The sequence below is a fragment of the Condylura cristata genome, unplaced genomic scaffold (assembly GCF_000260355.1).
Source record: "Condylura cristata isolate star-nosed mole 26May11 unplaced genomic scaffold, ConCri1.0 scaffold00016, whole genome shotgun sequence".
In the NCBI taxonomy this organism is placed as follows: domain Eukaryota; kingdom Metazoa; phylum Chordata; class Mammalia; order Eulipotyphla; family Talpidae; genus Condylura; species Condylura cristata.
Genome location: NW_004567117.1, coordinates 36,785,733 through 36,810,275, shown reverse-complemented (window position 1 = coordinate 36,810,275; position 24,543 = coordinate 36,785,733). Strand labels below are relative to the sequence as shown.

The window sequence follows — 24,543 nt, the reverse complement described above, 5'->3', positions numbered from 1 at the left end:
AGAACAGGCAGATGATCAAAGTACACTGCTGAGGGGAGCAGCGGGCGGGTCAGGAGAGGTCTGCCGAGCCATGTGGATCTCCTCCGGGGCAGGCGAGGATCGAACTCATGCGGATGTGGCTTAGGCTTCTTAGTGCTGTGCTTTAACCTGCTGCTCCACCAGGGAGGGCCTCTTTCCCTTTTTCTATCTCTCCTTCCTCCACAGGATTCACCCTTTTCTTTGTTGTCACCTGTCACTCCTCCCCCCAACCTGACACATATTGCACTTACTTGTTCCATTTTTGATATGTGGCCCTTCCCATCTGCACGTCACAGTGTCATGTAACTACTTCCAGACACCGTACATTGATGGGGTAAACTAATGTACTCTATTTCCTTCTGTAAAACACCCTGACTGATGTGAGAGAGGCCAGGCTTAATACAACTTTCTGGTGAGCACACACCATTGAGTGCTATAATCTGCAGTAGTCAATTAAATACAAAGTTGAGTTAAATAGTATATAAAAGAACAGTGGGACCCTCCCTGGTGGCGCAACGAGTTGGGACACAGCACTGCAAGCTAGCTGTAGTCGCTTCGGTGTGAGCAGGATTGCCTCTGGGTGGGGGTGATCCGCATGGCGACCGGCCCACTGCTCTCCTCAGCAGTGTCCTTTGTCAATCGGCCTGTTCTGCTCCCCACTCTGTCTCTGGTGAATCCTCTCACCACCCTCACCACCCCTGCACCTCTGGCCTGTACCCCAGTTCTGTATGCAGAAATAAATGAATCTTAAAAAAAAAAAAAGAACAGTGGAAAGACACTATTAGCACTATTAGGAAGACACAAACATACTCATGAAATGTGGTATAACCAAGCCATCTTTAAAAGGTTGAGCAATGCAGAAACATCTAAGGCTTTACTTAAGATCACTTTATTAATATCTTTATTTTCTCAATCCTCTTAAAGAAATAGAAGTTGGTGTGGTTTAGGAAGAAAAATGTTGTGGATAATCTATGGACTGGTTATAGAAAGAAAAGGCCTTGGTCTCTACCAAGAGGGGGCAAATAAAATTATGTTTACAGAACTTAAATGAAGTGTTTAAGATACACATCATTCCATGTGTTTCCACACTTGAGCAACATTTTTTTATTGACTTAGTAAACTCCCACTCTTGATGTGAGCTTTGAGAGTAAGAATAACCAAATTTTGACAAGCTCTTTTAAATCACCATCAACATCAGAACCTATCATAAACTACAGATTCATATTCTCATTATATTTGTTGAATGACTACTATATACTAGGTCTTGTTCTAAGTAACTGACACATCAAGAATAGATACAAATAATAAAAGGTAGTGAATCCAAAATGAATTCGGTGTACTGTGACTTTTGTATTGAATATTCTCTAACTCTATGGACTAAGTGTATGTGGCAGGAATAAAAAACTTTCATGTGTTTATTTGTTCAGGGGGAAAAGAGAGTGGCTAAAAAATTGAACGGCATTGAGCAACTTAGTGAAACGTGAATTTTTTTTGAGAACCGCAATAAATTTTAGCCTACCTAATGCTTTTGCAAGGATAGTGAAATGCTTCTAAAACTGCTGGGTTTGTAAACAGCAGAACTCTGCCTCATGTAGTTTCCTTTATAGATGTTAGCAGGAATTTAATATTCTTTTATAGTGTAAAAATCTTGAACACTACAATTCAGAGAAAAAACATGGATAAGAAATACCCAAAGAGTGAGGGGTAAATATCCAACAGAAATCTACTCTTCTCTACAGTCAGTTTTAAATATTCTTAAAATTTTAAGGCTTTTGGAATAAATGATGGTCTAATTTCCAGAAAATATCTGTTTCTCTTCCTTGAGAGTCTTCTCTGTACAGCATTTCAGTTTTAAAATGGGCAGCTTGTTAGCTGCTGTTTCGGCTTGGTGTCAGGAAGCCATTGTCTTCTCCACCCATTCATCTTATTATCGCCTTTGCTGCCATATTTCTGGTTGTTGCTCCAGAATGTCATAGGAAGCACCTGCCATAAAACCAGCTGCTGAAAAGAGCTGGGAGAAAATACCTAAAATGTCACTGTCTGACTAAGTACTGTAGTCAATTCTCACTGCAATTTTTGCAATCACCACATAAGTGTCCTTGATGTATAAGCGTTATAGACTTCTACTCAGTGAAAACTGTGCCTGAAGCTTCAAAACTCTGTCTTAAAGAAACATCAATCTTACTGTCCACCAGATCCCTAAGGTCCATTGCTCCTCCTAACTAGAAGTAAAATCTTTGTTATTTTTAGAGAGAAGAACACAGTTTTCCAAACTTCTATTAATACAGGTGTGTTTACTGACATTTCTAGTGAGCCTTGAATATTAGCTCTTTCGATATGCAGTTGCTTTACAGTGTTTGCCTGTTTTAAATCCATGACAGCAAATGAAATATTTTAGTTAACTGAAAGGTAGCAACGTTTAGTACTTCTTTGACACTTTGCTGACACTATGTAACTTTATTCACAAAATCTGTGTTGCTGACCTAACATTTAATAAGTCATAGATTAAAGATGACTGTACCTACTAGTGAAGTAACAGTTTTGAATGAGAGTCGGCAATTCCCAGTGTAACTGAGCATTCCCGTGATATGAACCTCTACCTGGGAAAACATCTCCAGCCTTTGAGAAGTGTTCGTTCCCTTCCTTTCTTGCTCTTCTGAGCTTTAGATGCTGTGCCTTTGGCCTGGAATAACATCCCTGGCTCTCTTTTGCCTGGTTCCTAATTGTTAATGGCTCTCCTTTAGAGAGCTTTCTCTCCAGACCAAATCTCTCTAGCTACTGAAACAAATCTGGGTTACTGCTCCTTTAGCATGTTCCCAGAACATGCTAGACTGCTTTCTGGATAAGGATGATCACTGTATTTCAGTTGTAAGCTTATGTCTGTCTTCTATACCAGAATGTGAGTCTGCAGAGGGTATGAACAGTTTGTAATTGTTTTTTGATCTCTTGCATATAATATGGTGATTGGCACAGAAAAAAAGCTATCAGAAAATTTTTAGTACATGAAATGAATGCTAAATCATGAATAAAGAGTTTTTGTCTAAGATGACCAACACAGGAGGCAAAAGAGACCAATTTTCCAATTTTTTATGAGAGTGACACTGGTCCCAGAGCCATTCTGTCATTCATGGAACTATCAGGGAGGATGTGGAGAAACTAATGCTTATCAACTGTAGGAAAACAGCTTCAGGGCATTCTGGTGATAAGTTGTACAAATCTTTTGACCTAAAACTGTATATCTAGGAGTGTGCCCTAAGAAAAATCAGAAATACACAAAAATGACATGAATAATTAAAGTTATGGTAAGAAATGAGGGGGACAGCTAAATATTTACTGATAAAATATTGATTAATGACTTCTCCTACATCTATATCTTGGAATACTATGTTGTCACACATAAAACTGCCCTTCAAATATATTATGTCCCATTCTGTCTTGACCTTCAATCCTACTCATTCCTGGCCTGCTTTCCTCTAGACACTAGTACAAACATAATCTGTCTAGCTGCTCATGATTGAAGCTTACGAGTCACCTCCAATGCTTATCTCCCCCAACTTTGCAACCTAAATTTTAATAGTCATCAAGGCACACTGGCTCTTTCCAAAACATACCCCTTATCTGTCCGTGTTTCTCCATTTTATTGCCACAATCCAAGTGCCAGTTCAACAGCTAGTAACTTTTGAAATAAAAAATGATCAAGACAATTATCCTTTTTGGAATCTACCCTGAAGAAAGAAAAGCACGAGTTGTATCGTAACATATATTGTAGCCTTGCTTGTGTGAAGATAAAGCTTGGCTTAACATGAATATTTCATCAGCGGAAAAATAGTGGAATAAAGTATTTTACATTTTATAAAGAGCACATACGAACAATGATTTTTGACGCAGAAGTCTCACTATGATACATTAAGGTTTGTTTTTTTTTAAGTTGGGGAGTAGTGTCTTAATTATGAGTCCAATGCTGTGAAGTAAAGAAGTCTTCCAAAAACAAAACAAAAGGTAGAAAATAAAAGTTAAATTAAAATGAAAGGATCATATAATTTCCTTGCTAAAATTCCCCAGTGGCATCTCCATAGAATAAAAACCAAGTTTCCAAAATGGGCCTTCTTGACCAGACCTCTTCCATCCAACTCCATCTCAAATCTGCCTTCCACTAAGTGCCTGCCGCATTTGCTTTCCTTCTCTTCCCCAGCTATCTGATGTTTGTCCCATCTTAGTCTGTATAATCTCCTTGTCCTGTGATGCTTTTCCCCCCAGATGGCTGCACTGAGATTACAACAGGTTTACCCTACACACGTCTAAAGCAGATACCCACTCATTCCACTGTGTTAGCATACTACTACCTGATATTTTGTTGTTTAGTTCCTAGTTTGTCTCATTAGAATAGAAGCTTCCTGAGGGCAGGATTCATGCCTATTTTGTTGATAGCTGAATTCCCACACTGAGAAAAGTGCACAACTAGCAGCAGGCACTCATGTCACACTATTGTACTATTATTGAGTGAAATCGATGGACTCACAGAGAGAGATGATACATCATGAAGTAAAAATTTGTAAACAGGTTGCTGATACAGAGTGACTTGATTAGGTGCTTCTGACATATTAAAATAAAATTTTACCCAGATTACAAATATATGTGTGCTACAGTTAATGTCTACTGTACTTTAGTTTCAATTATTGTATTTTAATGTCCATTTTCTGTGTTCCCGGCACTAGAAAACCTGTGTAAATACAGGGTTTATACACAGGCTTCTTGAGGAATGTACTTAACATTTTCCACAGCAAAGTTTTGTAGTGATTTAAGATTGAGATAAACCTCAGCTACACTTTCTTTCTCCCATGCATCACTGCCTTTTTACAGCACTATGACAAAAATCAGAAATAAGTACCTAGATTTACCAAAGTGGATCAGATACCACCAAGTGCCACAGTATAAACTTCATAAGGAAGATTAGCTAATGTGACCCTAAGCAAAACTTGCACAGAGCCAACCATTATTTATTACAAAGACTGTTCAAAAAGATTGAAAAGTCATTGAAGTAGAATATCAAGTCTGGAGAGCTGAAGGCAAATATTGCTAGAGGGAGGATTTTCATTGCTGGTTTAACAAAACACATGTATGCCTGTAGCTCTTTGGACTCCTGGAACTTAACTAGCCTACTTATGAAGAACACCGTCTACTGACAAAATTTAAACACTTCATTGGGAATAACTTTTTCCTTTTAATTATGCAAAATTCGAGTCAGGTATATTCCTAAATGGCTAGGAGTTGCCAAGCAAAATCAGCAACACAGCAGGATCTTAACTATTGAGCTGCATCAAAGTTTCTGATTTCCATAGTCAGGAGAGACTCAGGCTGACACGGGGCAAGAGCCGCCTTTAGAAAGGAAATCTGCCAACCATCTAGGGCAATCCTGCTGAACTTTTCCACACAACTGCTCTAAACTGATGAATGTGAGCCTGGATCTCTGGGAGTCTGCAAACATGCTGAAGTCTCAAGACTCGTCTTTCAAATCATGTAAAATTAATTAAGTTAAATTGCTATGTCATATGTTTCCAAATTTATTTTAACGTAATAATAACTGATATTGACTTTAATACTAACGATGGGGCAGGCCTTATGCTCAAAATTTTACATAAGTATTCTGAATTGCTTCTCACAATAACAGACTATCATCATTTTATCATGAGAACACTTTCACTCGCGGAATTAAAAAATATGCACATGGTTATGAAATAAAAAAACAAAACCCACAAAAAAAGCAACAAGCCCCGGGCACCTGAGATGCTGAATATACTGAAGGGATGTGCAGAAAGTGCAATGGCAGAAAAATGGCATTACAGATTCCTGGACAGAAAGAATATTTTTGATTAAGAAATTTAATTAAAAAGGATAAAGTATTCAAGTTATCTTTTTGTTTTTTCATGTTCTGACTTCTGGGACAGTGAGAAGAAAACAGAAAAGAATGTGCACTTCTTCAGGAGAGCTGGAACTTGCTCATCAATTCCTCTCGGTGTCCTTCCCTCACTTCCCTGACTTTTCTCTGCTTTTAGCAATTGTGTCCTGTCCAACAAGAGTCGGCTCTAGGGTTTTCACATTTTACTTTTAAAGATGCTGGTGGAAATATAACCCAATTAAAAAAAAATTAACCAAAAGAGATTCTGAAATGTTATTTGAAGACTGTCTCCATTAGGAGAGTATTTTAAACAACATACAATGCAAGTTCACCTTTAATGAGTATTCAGAGTGGTTTTATGGCATGAAGTCAGAGTTGGAAGCAGAGAAACACAGCCCCCAGAGCAGATTTCAAGCCTTCTGGCACAAGCAGAAGTGAACTGTTAATATGATGAGGCCCATGGCACATCTCCACACACTGCTTCGAAGTGCAGGATGCACACTTGCAGCTGAGAGGCTCTGAAAAGTTCTGCATAACGGAACGTGTTTGGCAAGCAAATGGTGCTCTCTAGCATCATCTAACCAGGCAAATGGTTTTCTCTGATATTTTTACTCCCAACTGCTGTTGTTATCCTAAGACCGATTTCAAGGAAAAAGGCTGAGAGCTGGAGAGTTGAAGAATTAATTCATAATTTATTAAATTTAAGAGATAGTTTTCGAATTTTAGCCACATCCTTATGAGTTTCTTCATATTCCTTCTGGAAATCCCTGCTAGAGTTGACTATCAATCTAATCCAGCTGAATGCAATTCCTTCTGGAAATTCCTTATAGAGTTGATTACCAATCTAATCCAGCTGAATGCAATTCCAAATAGGGCTGAACAGATTAGCATTAGTAAATGCTACAGTGAAACCTAGAAAGTTATGACTTGGAAATGTTACCAGTGAGCACTATAAGTGCACCATGATCACAGTGGACCTTCATCCTGGCTTTCCCATTAACTAGGATGACTCTGGAGAATGAGATTTAAAGTCTCGGAGCGTCTCACTCACTGCTCTCTAAAGCAAAGCAGGACTTGGTCTGTCTACCTGACTGGCAGACTGAGAATCAGGTGAACACAATCAAAATGAAGAATTTTTTATAAGCAATAAAGTTATAAAAATATATAGTAGTACCCTTAAAAGGTTAAGAAGTGTATTATTTCAAATAGAGCGCAGCTCCCTTCTGATAGAGCCACACTATGACTGATTTCTTGAACTCTGATTACAATACTACCTCATATTTGCTAAATATTTCATTTTACTTAGGGAATTCATTTTGTTGAAGCCACGCATCATAATTCTGAAAACAATGGTGGAAATGAAATGAGAGAACTTTGCTTGAAAGGAGCCAAGATTTATCGCTGTCAGGTTGGGGAGCAGAACCCCCTTCCTCGGATCTCCCATCTGCACCCGCCATGGCTGCCCTCCATTCTGAGTGAATAAAGACAGTAGGACTCTATATTCCTTGAGTCCTTCATTAAACTATTGATCCCTGTAGCATTATCCATAATGTTCCAGCAGCTCAGCACGTCAACTGGTGAAGTGCTAGTCTCTCACTGCTTTCAATAACTTCCACACTTCATGGAGAGGAAGTCACAATGATTTATTTACCTGACATTTTCCAGTCCGGATGTCGTACAGGGCCACTGAACCATGGCGAGCTCCAACCGCTATTCTGTGATTCCGCTCATAATAGCTGACCATGTAGAACCTGGATTGAACATTTTAACAGCAAAAACAAAAACAAAAAACAGGTAAGATGACCTGCACAGGGCAAGTGGCTAGCAACACATTTCAACGATTATAGCTAGCTCTGATATATATTTTTAAATCAATGTATTTATAATTAAAATAATGAACATTTAAAAAAATTATTTTAGTAATTTTTACAATCAACTGTAAGAAAATGCAGAATACAACGAAGGTCTGTTAATAATTATTGTCACTAGAAAAACAGCCTCATAATTACAAATACTTTAGTTTTGGAAGCAAGAAATAAGGGTCAAATAGAAAATAAATTCAATTTGAAAACTCGGTTTTGCTACAGTGACTATTATGCAAATGCTTCTATCTGAACAGAAATGGAAAAGATGAAAAGGCTTACACAGTCAATTAATTATGTTCTCATGGTTTATTATAGTATTTAGGAGTGAAATATACTTTCCAGCAGAGCAATCATAAAAAAGCTACATAAATGGTAGGCTTAAGGTCATAACAGCAATTTAGAATGAAATTAGAAGTTATTCACCAGGAAAAAAGTTATCTGGAAAATCCCCTAGATTTTCTACATTGATCAGCTTATCTAAATGATGGCTGTGAGTAGGTAATATAAATAAGCATATTTGGCATTGCATGAAAGTAGGTCTTAGGGAGGGTGGTTTGAAGGCTGTAAGAGATTGACTTGCTTGGATTTACTTTTTTTTTCTAGATTTGTTCTCATGACTGGGTTAAGTATTTGAATTTCTGATTTATGCTTTGTCATGATTCATGGACATATGGCTAGAGCTTGGTAACTGTAGAGATTATTGGAATTTATAAGTAAGGTAGGACTAATCCCAGAGTTTCAGATCTACCTTCCCCTATCTGGTCCTACTGTCTCAGTGTGAGACGCCCAGATGAACAAATGGCCCACCCTGAATACTTGGGAGAATCATTGCGTCGGTTCTAACGTAATGTCCTTGCTTTGGTTCCTTACCAGCAACCTGATGCTTCTGCTATTAGTTCTCTTAAGAGAGAAGAGATCGGATGAAAGGAAAGAAATATTATTATTTAGACTGTTTGCGATTCATATAAATTTAAAAATTACTAGGGCATGGAACTACATTTTTTAAATTCTGGTAGAGACTGAGAGAGAGATAAAATATTCAAATATGAGAATTTTGAAACCACACATTTTGACAAAGTCATTAGAAAACTCATACATATTTCATAAATCTTGAAAACAAACCATTCGGTTTTTAAACTTTTGGTTCATTACCAAGTAATGGATTCAGTAATACGTGGCTTTTGGTCTTCCTTAAGCCTCACCCAGTAACATCTTCCTCTTTAATGGAAGATTCACACTTCATTTTCAGCTACAGGGAAGACCTTGTTTTAGGGTGTCATGCCAGGTTTTGCTGTGCTTGGGTGTAGAATGTTACTGGTTAAAAAGAAAGAAGAATGCGGACATCCTGATATATATGAAGCTTTCCTACTATTATATGGTTAGATGGTTAGTAACAAGTTAGTTTTTCAAAGGTTTTCCTGTCTAAAGCATCACATTATTCTATCTCACTGCAGTGGAATCAGATTCAAATCTAACGATTTTATACTTGAAACACATCACATAAATCTTTTGCCTTTTACTATTCTGTTATTCAATAATTACAGTCGTCTAAGTGCTGGTGATTATTACATAGTTACACCTGTGCCCGCATCTCCACCCACATCTAAACCCATAGTCGCACAATCTGTCTTCTCTTAGAATGATGTGGACCATAATATTCAATATGTAATTAATGAAAACAAGTGTCTCAACAAACAGTTATTCTCTATAGATTATGAGTCACAAGAAAATAAAATTTTTAGGTTTCATTTTTTTAAAATCTATTTCACATCAATGTAACAGCAATATAGCTAAAACAAGTCTGCAAAATAGGAAAAATCTTCAAAACAAACCATTTGTAAAATACAATTATGCTGACCAAATTTTTCTTAAACTAGAATCTAAAAAAGTTTTTGTTTCAGTGACCATTTTCTAAGTTCTGGCTATCAACCTCATCTTTCTTTATCATCTACAAACACCATTATTTATGGGAGGCAAAAAAAGACCAAATCTATTCTTGGTATCAAATCTTTAGTCTGTCTGAAAGGACAATATATTATAGGTCTGCATTTTTCATTCTTTGCAATTTACTACCAAACTAACACTTCTAAACAATTTCTTAACGAATTTTGGACAGCAAAGGCCTTATGGTCCAATTTTAGCTTTGGATTCTTGCTAAACTCTATTCCTTTAACAGTGACTCTCTGAAAAGAAGGAGTCTATGGTACATATGTCACTTTACAAATATCCACTGTGGGACTGGCAGAGTGAACAAATCTCTGCTGAGGTTCCAGAGCCTACCACACCACCATACAATTCTTCTCTTCTCCTGGGGCCAGTTTTCTATTGAAAGGCTGTCAAGATTAAGGATGGAGAGGTACACATTACTTGCCTCCAACCCCAAAGGTTTTTTGATCGATTGAAGAAGAGTCTTTAATTCCTCTAAAATGTAGGGAGTAGGGGTGACAGAGCAAAGGTTCATGGGTGCTGAGCCTTCTGGAAATGTGGTTCCCTGTATTAACACGTCAATTGGGTAGCATTTCTCAGTACACAACCTGAGGAGAATTCTTTCTTTATACTCAACTTAGGTCAGTGAGTCTCCTCTATTCTACCTGCCTACTCCAAGAGAACATCAGCACTCACGCATATGAAAGAGGACAAAGTAGAATGGATAATGCTGTAGAACTGCCATGTGTGGGGGGGAGGGGGGCTGGGAGGGAGGGGTGGTAATCCTCCAGGGATTTTTATGTCTCAGATCTCTGGGTCTCTATCATTGCCCACAGGCAGCCAGAGTGATCCTTTTCTTGTCCCCCTTGAATACACCAAGAATGTGACACTTTGGGGCTCTGTCACTTGCTGCTCCCTCTGATTGAAAAAAATCTCATCTGCCACTCCAAGATCTCAAATTCATTAGGTTTCTGTGCCCAGATTATCTTGATAAAGGATACCCTTATGGGTGGTCCTCTTTAATACAGCAGTCCTTCCTCCTCAGCCTAATATCCTATTTTTTTCTTTATTGTACTTATCTCTGACACAGTAAACAATATAGGTGTTGTCTGGTTGCCTCCAGCAGAGACTATCTTTTGTTGAACATATGAATACATAAATATGGCCCAAACAAGCAGGACAGAGCAGTAATGTATAGTGCAGTAAGTTTAAAACACGATGCTTATCCTCCAGTGACTAGTCTAGAAATGATACTAAACGTTTAGTTTTTTTAAGGCCAACAGATATTTCATAGAGTTTAAAATAATAATTAAATGAACAACAAAGAAAACACAAATTGTCCCAAAATGTTAGGTAGAAATCCAGAAATGAGAGTTGCCTCGTGATTGTTCTACAAGTGTATTTTTAATTGACACAAACTGTTGCAGGTTTGTAAGAAGTTCTCTGTAAAAGTCCCTAGAGTCTGGTTAGGAGACTGAATATGCATAATGGAGCCTAGTGAATTAAATCTTAAAGAAGTACAAAAGTTACTGGACTGAAACTCTAGAAGACAAATACAAATTATCTAACTCATGATATAGACAATAAAGTCCATAGTGTGGGTATAAATGTTGGTCTGGAAATAGTTATTTTAAGAATGTGTCAGATATTTATCTCACGACACACAGATTTCAATGAGCAGTAGAATCACATAAAATGTAATTAGTGGGCCCGCCCTGGTGGCCAGTGGGATTAAAGCACAGCACTAAGAAGCTAAAGCCACTTCAACATGAGTTCGATCCCCGGCCCTGGAGGTGACCACATGGCGCAGCAGACCTCTCCTGACCTGCCCGCTGCTCCCTTCAGCAATGTACTTTGTGAATCTGCCTGTTCTGCTCCCCACTCTGTTTCTGGTGAATCCTCTCGCTACCCTTGCACTTCTGACTGTATCCCATCTCGGTATGCATAAATAAGTCAATCTTAAAAAAATAATAATCAAAAAAGAATTCTTTGAAAAATCAATAAAAATGGCCCTCAAACAAAGAGAACTTGTACAAAAAAAACTAAAAGTAGATTTGAGGAAATATAAGAAAAGGAAACATAAAATCCAATAGGGAAATTACTTGGGAGAAAGAAAAAACCCTATAAATTGCTTTTTTATCTACCCCTTGGCTAACCAAGTGATAACTTCAGGATATGAAGTTATGGCTGCAAATCATATCATTGAGCATTAACTAAAATGCAACAAGAAACACTCTTCAATTAAACCAAATTAATCTTCAGCTTAATGTAAAACTCTTTAAAATCTGAGGATGGGCTAGGAATACAATTGGTAACAATTTATAATAACTACAACCACTACTACCTACACCTAACATGTACTGAGTACTATTGATCAGGTACTTGTGCATTTTCAAACAAATAAGTGCTGCTAATATCATATGAATAGGAACAGCAATGAAATGTCCCCAAATATTTTAATTGCTTATTTCTGGGATACTTAAGATTTCTGAATATAACCTGGCAATAATGACAAATCATTTTAGTTCTTGTTGTTGCTAGTTTTTTGAAGATGTGCCATTTTAGTTCTTAATACAAGTAACATGGGCTTTGGCTAAGTGTCCTTGAAATCATTTCAAACAGTCTGAAAACTATTCTTCCTGTCCACACTCTCAGATATGCTAGAGCTAGATTTTGCATTACTAAAAAGAACTCTAATATCGAGATAGTCATCAGTTGGTGGCATTTTTAGGAGTAGGGAAATGGACTAAAGTTATTTTAGAGGGATTTCTGTTCATGTGTAGAGGAGTGACATCTAATTTTACTTATTTTTTACTTTAAGAACAGCTTTATTAAAAAGGAAGCGAAAAAGACATTTGTATAGATAGACACAAGCGGCAGAAAGAGCTGTCTGATATTATTTATTTTTAAAAGTCTACTATAAAATGGTAAGTGAAGAATTTTACTGGAAGCTCAGATAGAAACTGTTTTCTATCAAATTATTGCTATCACCATATGGGATAAGAAAAACCACAAGTTTGGAGGAGTTTTTTGAAAATGAGCTCATGTACTGTTCTAAAGTAGACAGTGCTCTTATCCTTACTGGATTTTAAGTGTCCATTTAGGGTGAGCAGAGCTGACTCAGCTTTTTACTTGAAAAGCAGAATCAATCAGTCTGTCTACATAATAACACAGTTTAAGAGAAGGTAATCTCTGAAAATATAGACTTTGAGTGTTTCTGTCTAGATACGTTTTCCATTCAGTTCGAAAGTTTAAATCTCTATTTCACCTTGAATTTCTTGTATCTTACTTATGTTTTAGCTTCAGTGTTCTCTCAGTGGTTATTATTTATCTTTTCTTTCATTTGAATTATTCTACAATTTTAAATAAATGCATATTCATTATATTATTAAATAGTGAAAAACAATGAATATAGGACAATAAACAGTTAAGAGTGAAAGTTACTTTTTACCACCCCACAAACCATGAGAGACACCTTGGGGTTTGGATCTTTCTAGATCTTTTTGTCTTCATAGGTATAGAAACACATGCATCAACATCAATTCTAACAAGTAGTTTTCTTCTTCCTAAATTACTTTATTTTACATAGTCTTTTGAAACTGCTAGTTTCTCTGCTGATATCTTCCCATGTCAGCAGAAATGAATCGTTCAGTATTTTTAATGATGGCTTGATATGTCACTGTTCTTGTATTTTTAGTGTGCAAAACCGTTAGTAAGAAATAATTACATTTGGAGGACAAAAGTGATTAAAGTGTTTTCATAGAAAGTCTATCTTCCAGTTAGTAATTAGAGAAATTTATATACTGTGCTTCTTCATTACCACTATAATGTCATTTTAATATCAACAAGAAGTAGTTGAGTCATTACAGGCATCGTTCCCTTCCGTGCACAGAATGTTTGAGAACTTCTTCATTCTTGGCAGTGCAAGACACAACATAAAGAAATAGACACTATAATTTTTGTAAAGTGATCAGTGATTTCTCCGTCAGAGATTCAGTCACATTTAGTCCCATGTTTTGTTCAAAGAGAAACAGTTTTGCACATGGATATAATAACAGATGTTGGAGTCAGAAGCACTGATCTGCATCTGTTCATCTTTTAAAGTTCATGTGAAACATCACCCATTCTACTTTTCACTCCTATGAACAACTGCCAGCTGGGCTCCAGGGATGTGGGGGAATCAGAAAGCTGGAAAGGTCTGAGAAGGAAGAGCTAAGTTTCACATGTCCAGACAAAGGACTCAGTGGACCACTGGTTCCCAAAGTGTGATCTGTGGCCTCCGTGGGCTTAACACTTGTGTGAGACGGTGAGATCAGTACATGTTTTGCAGAAACACTGAGATGTAAGTGGATCTTTTCAATGTGTTGGCTTGGCACTGGTGGTTAAAACAATGATGGGTGAAACCGCTTGTGCATTAGCTTGAACCAAGCCAGCGGCACCAACTGCACCCACAGCCCTTGCATGCTGCTGTGCACGGGCAGTGAGTCAAAGAGAATTAATATCTCCACCTGGGAACAGCCTCAACGAAGCAGCGATAATTCATTCTACTTAAATGCTGATCCTCCTGAGTTCATATCATTTTATTATTCAGTGTGACAAAGCAGGAAGTATAAGATACTTCTACCATATGCTGTGTATGTGTTTACATGTATGTACACACCACGCATGCGTGCAATATGCCTATAGCAGATATGTATATAACTAGATTTTCACCATATAATTCAATTAAAACAGCATATGGCTACAGATTAAAGACATGTGCACATAGGAAAATCCGCCTGCCAAAAGCACAGTATACAAAACGTTGACTTTTCTTAGTATTTCTTGTTTTCTTTTGGCAAGTTGAGTTTACATAAAAAAATTTTTTTTAAAGATTTATTTATTCATACAGAACTGGGGTACAGGCCAGAGATGTGGAGGGTGAGAGGATTCACCAGAGACAGAGTGGGGCACAGAACAGGCAGATCGACAAAGTACACTGCTGAGGGGAGCAGCGGGCGGGTCAGGAGAGGTCTGCCGCGCCATGTGGTCACCTCCGGGGCAGGCAGGGATCGAACTCATGCGGAAGTGGCTTAAGCTTCTCAGTGCAGTGCTTTAACCCGCTGCGCCACCAGGGAGGGCCCTCCATAAAAGTTTTTTATTTCACTGCGAACCAATAGATATTTTTAAAGTTTCCATTTAATTTCTAATATGTTACAAATCTGTAGACACAATCTCATTAAACAAAAACTCTTTGGTGTCTTCCATTTTTAAGGGGTCCCGAGGCCAGGCAGCATCAGAACCACCACACTAAAGAGAGAAAAACCTTTGGCACCCCAAAACATCATCTGAAACCAGCACAGGGAGATCACAGCAAAATAATGGGGGCAAAGATCAAACCACAGGAGATGGAGAAGGCACAAGGGCTGACAAAGTGAACAGAGCTCAGAGTCCTCTGCCTAGAGAAGGAGAGGCCAGGGGCTGGGCAGTGGACAGCGGAGAGGCAGAGGGAAGAAGGGCAGGAGAGAAGGAACTTCTGTACTGAGGAAGAAGAGATGCCATAGGGAAGTTAAGGGGAAAGGTGGAAAACGGGTTCTTTCAAGAGCAAAACCCAAGAGGAAGTGCAAGGAATTAGGCGAGGGGTCGCTGTGGGCAGGAGACCCCGGAACACAGCGGCCATGGGGGCAGCAATGAGATGGCACCGCACCCCGCCACCCGCTTGGTATGTTCTCTGGGTCTTGGCTTTCTTCTGTCTGCCAGCTGAAATGCACTTAAGTTTGTCAAACACAAGAGTAGGCAACTCTTGACCCGAGGCCCTTTTCAAATCCTACAATTTGTAATTCTATATATATATAAAAATAATGCAGGGAGGTCACTGCCTAAGTGAAAAGGCTGGTGCCATTTATTATGATCAAATTAAGGATGGAACCCAAGAGGTGGCGGGGCTGGTATCATTATTCACCCACCCTGATTGAGTACGGACGTCAGTGTTCACATCTCCTACACGAAAAACTGGGACAGAGCCCTACCAAGGGTTTCTTTTGAATCTGTGAATGTATTTACTTAATAGGTCTTTAAAAGGCACACAACTAAATCATCCCTGGTTATAGCCTATAAATTAGCTCAACTTTAAAGAATGAAAATGCACAAAATACATTACCAATCTGGGAGCTTTTGGGCATGTAGCTTTTGGCTAGAGAAGCTTCAGCTAGTTGCTTTAGGACAGTTCAAGGAAATGGATGAAATACTCCCTATCTTCCAGCTACTTATAATGTACATACTTGAGCAGTTGCCAATGATTGAAAATCACATTTAGAGGCAAATCTAACTTTGTTATGAAAATTTTCTGAAATCTCCTCTATATCCAAATGTAATCCTCATTACCCATCAACTTACAATTTCATTTAAAAAAATCCCTTGTCCTTTATTTGTCATACATGATGCCACTACCGGTCCTCAAGAACATAATAAAATAGCCTTCAATTTAACAATGAAATTATAATCACATTATATTTCCAGAGCTACTTTCTCTTCCTTTCTAACTGAGCCTTGAGAGCACTTTCATAAGAAAAGCTTCTTTTTTTCTACCTCATGAGGTAGAAATGAATAGCGAATCCTGTAAGTTGTCAGTTCTGCATTTGTGAATAGCACGGGGGCGTGTATGAGCTCTGCAGCTTTTCCCTCCGTTCAGCCATGATGTACTTTTCTACAATTCTGGAACTAGTGCCACCACAGCAATAAGAGTCAGCTTTTGTACAGTAACCACAGAGAAAGGACTGAGACAGCACGGCCCTACTGCCTGAGGGACTTGACAAGGGTAGTGAGGTTCGGCCAGAGGGGGGCAATTTTAACAGTGAATTGAGACGAAACTTCAGCGATGTCTCTCCTCCCAAACCTTGAAAGGAGTCAGTTCTACTTTCTTAGTGTCTGGGGTAGTCTTAACTGAGCTTGCTGTATTATTTATAGTGCAGGCAATTAAATGTAAATTACGCAGAACCTTCTGTACCTCTGCCTCTTAATAATTATCTAGAGTGCCGGGTGATGTCTATTTGAAGGTCACCTAAGACACTAACAACAGCAAAGCAATGTCTAATGAGATGGGAGAGAATCTAGGGGAATTCATTTCCGAAATGTTACCTTCCTGTACTTCTTACTTTGCTTATTGACAAGCATCAAATTAATTCAGGTTTGTAACCATCTTGTTGCTAATAAATCTATGTTCTAAGGAAGAATGCAGCTTTATTCCTAAGTGACAATCTAGCCTTATCAGTATAGTGTTTAAAAAAATCTGAAAGTAGAACTATTTGGCTTAACTGTTTTGAAGGATATGTATGCTATATATTCTTACAAGGACATTGACATCTATGCAATTCTTGATTATTAATGGATGTATATGTTATTACAGTTATATAATTGTTATATTACATGGAACATATTTAATATCTTTGGAAATAAATTGTGAATTATGAGGATGTATTTAAGTCTATGACTACAAATTTTATGTAGCAGTTTAATTATGTGATTTCTATATATTTTACAGCAAAATATCTACAGATACATAAACTACTCTAAGAAGATCTAGGATATTTCAGTAAATACAAGGAAGTTGTTTTATTTGTAGAAAATAATCATAGTTGGAGTTCCACTTATGATGCTTTTTTATGTTTCTGTGGCTTTTGAAATACAAATTAAAATGTGTATTTCACAAAACATATATATCCACACACACATTTAAATGTACACAGTCCATAAGGACTCAGAGCAGTTTACAGAATGTAATAGAATAAAAGGAGAGAAAGTGGGATGCAGATAGGCAGCACTCTGATGGTTTAGTTTTATTTAGGGACTAAAAACTAGAAGATGTGGAGGAATAAATGGGCCATGTGTTTTTTTATGGTAGCTTCCAAGTGTTCTTTTTTCCTTTTTTAAGTTGGCTTCATATAAAAGCTGATTAATGAAGAGTCTGAAGTTAAAGGTTTTTAGTGGTCATTCTGTGAGAGTGTCTAAACGTTAAGTCTTTAAAACTAATGGTGCATCACTGGAACGGATTTGCTGAAGGAATGCTTCAGGTTGTTTCTTTAGAAAGTCTGTTTCTTTAGGAAGTCATGTTTCTTTATGCAACATGTAAATAAATAAGCATTTGTACATTTAAGATTAAAAAAAACATGGCCACTAGGAAGACTGACTCAGACATTGCTGACCGCAACTTTGCATGATTGAGTGCTAGTGCTCAAACCTGGGTGTGCTTGAGACTCAGCAGAGGCGTCCTTCAGCCCTGCCTCCTGGGCTCCATGATGGTCTGATGCAGTGACACAGGCAGAGGCTAGATGTGAGGAAATCCCCTTGAATGTAGCCGAGGAACAGCACGTAGGGATCAATACTTCCCACAGGGCGTGACAGGGAGTAAGCATTCAACGCTTATTTTTAAATTCTACCTTCTTAGCTATGTTCAGTTCTCTCAACTAATAGGCACTGAACGTACTTTGGTTAATATTTAGCTGAGCTACCACTCAATACTTTTATAAATCATGAAATTTCTACTTGGTCTATCAAAACACTTATATTTTATCTTCAATCGGAGGAGTCGCAATTTCTTGTTGATCTCAGTGTTACAACAGCTATATATCACCTGAACAACTTCTCATCTTTCCGACAAAACAAGTAAACAAAAAAATCATCACTATTAAAAGGTGCATTGTCGTTATATAAGCATTAATAATTGATATGAATAAGCAAACCTGAAATAATAAAGCTGACTAGTAAAATATAGCAAAATACAAGAAGTTAGCTTAATCTAAAGACTTTTATGACAATAAAATGGAAATTTTACTTATATGCAATCCCACAATAACTGCCGAATTATGAAGATCACCTTTACAACATTAACTAAAAATTATTTAATATTTTTATACCAAAACCAATTTTTTACATATATTTAAAAGCTATCCGTCTATTTTTTAGTTATAAAATACTTTCAAATGTACATTAGCTAATCTTACATAATATAATTTAGGTTTTCACATTATTTATTAAGATGGAGACTTGAAGAAAACTACATTCTCTAAATACCTAAATAGAGAGCATTTGCTGAATGTCGTGACAATATCATCTCATTTAAAAAGAACACAAGGAAGTTTTATACTTTTTTTTTATGATACCAGCTGAATTATAGCTCTGGAGCAACATTAAAGTGGTTAGCCTAAGTTTCAACTCCTAGTATCATTAAGAAAGGGTAAACAAAAGGAAAGACCTATAAAAAGATTATTTTAACATCAGGGACTAAACCAAAGGCATTTATGTTTTGGGCTGACTGTAGGTTTCATATTTAGTGAAAGGCATTTTTTTTTTAAGTAGAGAGCTGGTAAGTGTGGAAAGGCACTTATTACAGTGGCGTGGACATGGCAGATATTCAACAAAATAACTAACTTCTCCTGATATGTTGATATCTTTGTTACTATCCATTGATCAACTTAGCATCAATCAGCTGATTGGTACATGGCAGCGACCTATTCAACTTTGAGGTCACATTAAACTTAGTGTTCTCTGAAGTCCTCCATAATTACTGTCTGTTCCAACTAACATTTAGCATCAACTATAATCTTATAGTGCTGTTCATCTTCCAATGTTTATGGTTAACTCTTAAATAAATGGGCTGATGTGGCTTATTATCCTCACAGCTCTAATAACTGCAACACAATTTAATAAGAGGGAGTCGATCTAACAATTAACTACAGATCTGGTGTTATGTAAGATTATATCTTACTGACTGTGTTCTGGCAAATGGATTACCGATTTTGCTTAAAATTTGCTGACTCCCATTGTGTATAGGACAATGTCCAAATATCTTTGTATGGAATTCAAAACCCCATTCTGGCATTATAGTAGACATCAACTTGTCAACTTGTATTCCAAACATTGCCACACAGCTTTTACCAAACTCACTGTACACTTTGGTGCCTCCAGACATCTGTCAATCTCATTCTTTCTGCAATTTATGATGGCGCACACCAAGCATTCTGCAAAGTTCCCCTCCTCGACTCTTCTGCAAAGCTTTCCCAGCACCTACCATCACTCTTAACCTCCACTATCCTACAGAGAACAAATCCTTTCCTCCTTTTGGCAGACACTTTTACTTTTACAGCATCTTTCACCATATTATTAGTTTGCATTTTCCTTTATGAACCTTTCTCAGACTCCTTACCCTGAGGTAAGCCCTGTGTTAATTCCCTGCTTTATCCCTGGCATGTATTCTATGCCAGCACACAACATAGCTCCCAATAAACTGGAATTATTTATCTTTATAATGACCTGCCCCAGTAAAACTCTGTGCTCCTTGAGGATAACATCTTGTTCATCATTGTATCTCCAGGATCTAGCTAATACTTGATACATAGTAGGTAGGTATTCAATAAATGGTAGCAAATTAATAAACAAAATAAGAATGCCTTCTGCCAAATCCTAGAAACTGGTACTCTGTGTTCAGATTAGACACATCTCCTTAGCATTCAAGCAGAGTCCTTACTCTCTAGTGATTAAACAAGAGCAAACAAAAGTGGACAGGCAGCAAGCTAAGCTGATTTAAGGAACACTTAAATGCTGTGGAGGAAGGAGTCAGGCTTCCAGCAAAGGAGAAAGACGGGCCCTTTAAACATGGAGCAATTTCCTCCCAGGAACTACAGGAGGCTTATTTAAATGGCAGTGACTGGTGCTATAAGGAATGCTTTGCCAACATTTGGTAAGATAAGTGCTAACAAAACTGCTTCCTCAACTCCACTAAGAGACAGACAAATCCACACTTTGACTTGGTCATTTCCTTGGGAACAATCAAATGGGAATTCAGCAGTTACATGTATGGAAAGATATAATGTGATTACATCTATTTTTTTAAGTTTTAAATCACATGTAATTCTTAACAAAAAGAACACAGCCCAGAATTAAATGGGAAAATGACAATATTCTAACGTGTCTGATGTCTCTACCAAAAGAAAGTGTGCTCGGTGCACTGGATACCACAGTATCTGTTCCTGTTTTCAGTTGAGTGGTCCAGTCCAGAAACAGCAAGATGAAGAGGCTGGGCTATCAAGGCCTGTTGTGAATATAGGGAAAGAAAGCTCCTAGCTTACACCTAATTCAGCAGACACTTGCTGAACCCTCAGGAAAGCCAGAAACAAAGAGGCCTAGAGTAAAACAGCACATCTCTCAGTTGAAACTCCCAGTCCAAAGCAAAGCTTTCCATGACAATGAAAAGGGTAGAGCAGAGAGAAGCAGGCCACCACTAAACCTGTTGTAAGAAGAAAAACGTTATGTTGCTCTACCTCCGGTTGCATAGTCTATAAAATCAGTGATCTTCAACAGATTCAAACATTACTTCTACCGATTACATATAGGCAAAAGATTTCGTAATAAAATATCCCTCAAGATTTAAACTTTGAGAACTAAAAACTACTCTTAAAGAAAAATAAACAATGTTACTCTAATTTGATATTTAAAAATTTCCATTTCATAGCAATTCTATTCTATACTCAGAAACAGTATTTATACTCAATATATGCAACATTGTTTATAAAAGTTTTAACTGATAATATTAATAGCTTTCCTCCCCTTGGTTTCCTATAGGAAAAACACCTACATTGAATAGGAAAATATGTAAATTGTCCTGCTGGTCTTTATATTAGAAATAAAATTCATCAGCAAAAAAAAATACTGCATCAAGGTTTCTGCTGGCTGAAAACTGTATCTTCTCTCCTCAGCCAGAAGCCTCCTCTGTCCAGACATCAGCATACAGACAAATCCAAAGGATGATGACGCTTCACTTTTCCAAGTTTTAAGAAAACCTCTTCAGATGGCTCATTCTGTTATATTTGCCTTTTGGGTCATAAGCTGCCTGCACTGTTTCAGATACTAAGTAGGTATGAATTAATAATCGAATTTCCAACTGAGCAAAAGTATTAAATCACTCTGCCAAAATTAAGAAGAAGAATTTGTTATAGGAAATGGGATGCTTTACATGTTAGCAAAAGCTTCTTTACCTGCAAATAGCTGGGAAACATTCTTGAAGTCCTTTCTTTTTCACTAAAGATCCTTCAAGGCAGTACATAATGATGTCCATGACCTGTTTAAAAAAACACCACCAAACTAAAATGGATTCCAAATATTACCTTTATAAAATCTGAATTAACTTAGTCCTTTTCTATCCATAAAACTTCTAGACAGTTTGATTTTTAATATTTAAGCCTGTATTTGCCAAAATGAAATTATATTTACGTTATACTATAGGGGATCCTTGTCCATGAAAATAACTTATAAGACATCAGACTTGCTTACTTTAAAGGTAGATCTTATTTATGGAGCACAGCCACTTCTTACTCAAGCACAGTGCATGTTTTGTTTTATTCATGATGAAAGCTCTCAGAGAGATGTAACCCTTAAAAATTACTCTTAATACAAGTCAATTCCACATGAACACTCTGATACTTGAGGAAAGGTAAACAAGGTCTCCAAAACAGGTACAAAAATTAGTACAGCTTGTTACCTTTCTTTCTTTTAAAAATGCTGGAACTACAGAGGCTTTTATATCTATACTGAGACATTTAACGTGGGCTGGTTATGCGTCATTTGAAACCAGAAAATTCTTACCTCCACCAGAAGATCCACAATATCTGTGGGCATCTTTTCAATAAGAATTTCAATGACTCTCAGAATTTCCCCTTTAGCTCGGGCAAGCGCCGTAGTGTGGATATTCTGCTGGGACTGGGTGTTGGCTGCGAGCGCGGTGTGTCTGTGTACCTAGAAAAACACGCCCGAGACAGGATGGTTGACACTTGACAGAGCTTCACATTTCTGGCCAGGTTTATTTTTCAGTTACTAATACAAATGAAAAAAAAAAAAAAAGCCTCTTTGGGAGGGTCAAGAAATACTTTTCCTTTTTAAAAATTTTCTCCCTTACATTGTTACACATTTTTCTGTGCTAAATGAATAAATTACCATAAATCCACCACCACATTACCTGTGAATCATTCTCACAGTCCCCTGTGCTCTACGTTTCCCTGTTTTGACCTCCCCACCCCTAACCCCTACCCCATAGCTTAGATCTACAGTTTGCTGACAAGTTTTGTTTTTTGTTTTGGGAAAGGGGGCAGGTCAAGAAATACTTTTGACTGTAGATGAAAATTATTTAGTACAATACCAACTCAGTAAGCATCCTCAAAGTTCTATGAGTTACTGGGATTTAGATGTGACTTGAATGGGACCAGCTTTAGGGATGCCTGCAAACATAAGAGGGGACCTTCATTCTCAAGTAGTAATGGTCAATGATGCTTATGGAGTCTTACTGTGTCCCAGGTATGTTCTAGGTAGTTTATAACCAGTTGAGAAACTCAAATGAACATGTGTCCAAGAGATAATGAGGACTGTAACCAATATCAGTTCAGTGTGATTTTTTTTTGCCCCCATACAAACTGTGAGGCTTACAGTTTAGAGGAGAAAGAGCCTCCATGGGCACTGTACTGCCCTGAGAACTGGGCATAGGGATGTCCTAGAACAGCATTCATAGTGAGAAATACTTGAGTATTTGACTCGAAAACTCCAAGTGGACTACTCGTTTGAAAAGGCAGTAAGTAAAAAATCTTAAAAATCTTTAAAAATGATCTCTCTAACCAAAGGCTAGAAAAGAACAAATCCAAAGTAGGGCAAATTAAGTTTAAAAAAAAAAAACAATATATATTACTCAGCAATCAAAAAAGATAAACTCATGCCTTTTGCAGCAACGTGGATGGAGCTGGAAGGGTTCATGCTTAATGAAATAAACCAGAAAGAAAAAGAAAAATACCAGATGGTTTCATTCATAGCAGGAGCTTAAAGGACTGGGGGTGGGGTAGGGGATGGGGAAATAATAATGAACAAGTATATGCCACGGGTATTTTATGGGGGTGGAGTGGGGAACTGGATCAAACATGGGGGCGGGGGTACACTGGACTATGGTGATGGCACATGAATGACTGGGTGATGGGAAACCCATGGGGTTACAACTGAGATGGAAAAAGGCACAATATGATGTAAAAATAAACTATTACAATAAAAACACAATATAAATACGTTTTACTCTCTTTAAGCAGGAAGCTTACTGTAGGACTATAAATGGGGTCAGGCTGGTAAGGCCACTGAGTGTAGCCAATGCCAGGGTCTCCACAAACTCCACTGATGGGAAAGTTGGTTAAAGCATCATGGCTAGTAAATCTGTTCATTGATATAATATACACACTTCATATAAATACACTCATAAAAGGCAAATTCACACATGTGTATTTGACATACAGTGAAACCTCACTTAACATTATGACTAAAAGAAAAACACACACCCTTGGTCGATAGCTTTACTTTGCACTGCCTATACAGACCCACCCAACCTGCTACCAGGACCCCTTGCGTGCCCTCCATCCAGCTCCCAGTCACAAGTATTTGCTGCTTGCCTGTTCTGGGTGACTCCAGGACAGACACAGGCCCAACAGGTTTTAGGCTATGGGGAAGACTCAGAGATATTTACCTAGTATTGTAACAATTCTTCATAGTTACTGGAAAAACAACTCAGAGTACTTAACCTCCGACACCAAGTCTGCGCATTATTCAGGCTGAAATGGGCCAAACCTTGTCACTACTAAGTGGGAACAAACCTCCCACTACTAAGACTTATAGGAAAGATCCTCTAATTGGTTCTTTGTTCTTTACTAGTTTTTCAGTTAGATGTGGGCAATTAGTTAGAATGCTGAGAATGTGGGAATCAATTGGCATTCAAGTCTTTATCTGTGACATGTAATAGGAAAAACAATTAGCAAGTTTATGACTTGAGTTTTTGTTTACAGT

At 37.6% G+C, this 24,543-nt stretch overlaps 1 protein-coding gene across 3 annotated transcripts in view; it reads right to left on the bottom strand.

The window, feature by feature from the left end:
• WDR7 (WD repeat domain 7) overlaps nt 1-24,543 on the bottom strand; it is a 274,767-nt gene that overhangs the window by 47,551 nt on the left and 202,673 nt on the right. For all 3 annotated transcript variants that reach the window (XM_012725890.1, XM_012725891.1, XM_004683929.2), the window contains 3 exons: nt 22,321-22,470; nt 21,714-21,796; nt 7,566-7,665 (listed from right to left, as the gene is read on the bottom strand). In XM_012725890.1, the coding sequence (XP_012581344.1) occupies nt 7,566-7,665; nt 21,714-21,796; nt 22,321-22,470 (333 nt within the window). The remainder of the gene's footprint in view (nt 1-7,565; nt 7,666-21,713; nt 21,797-22,320; nt 22,471-24,543) is intronic.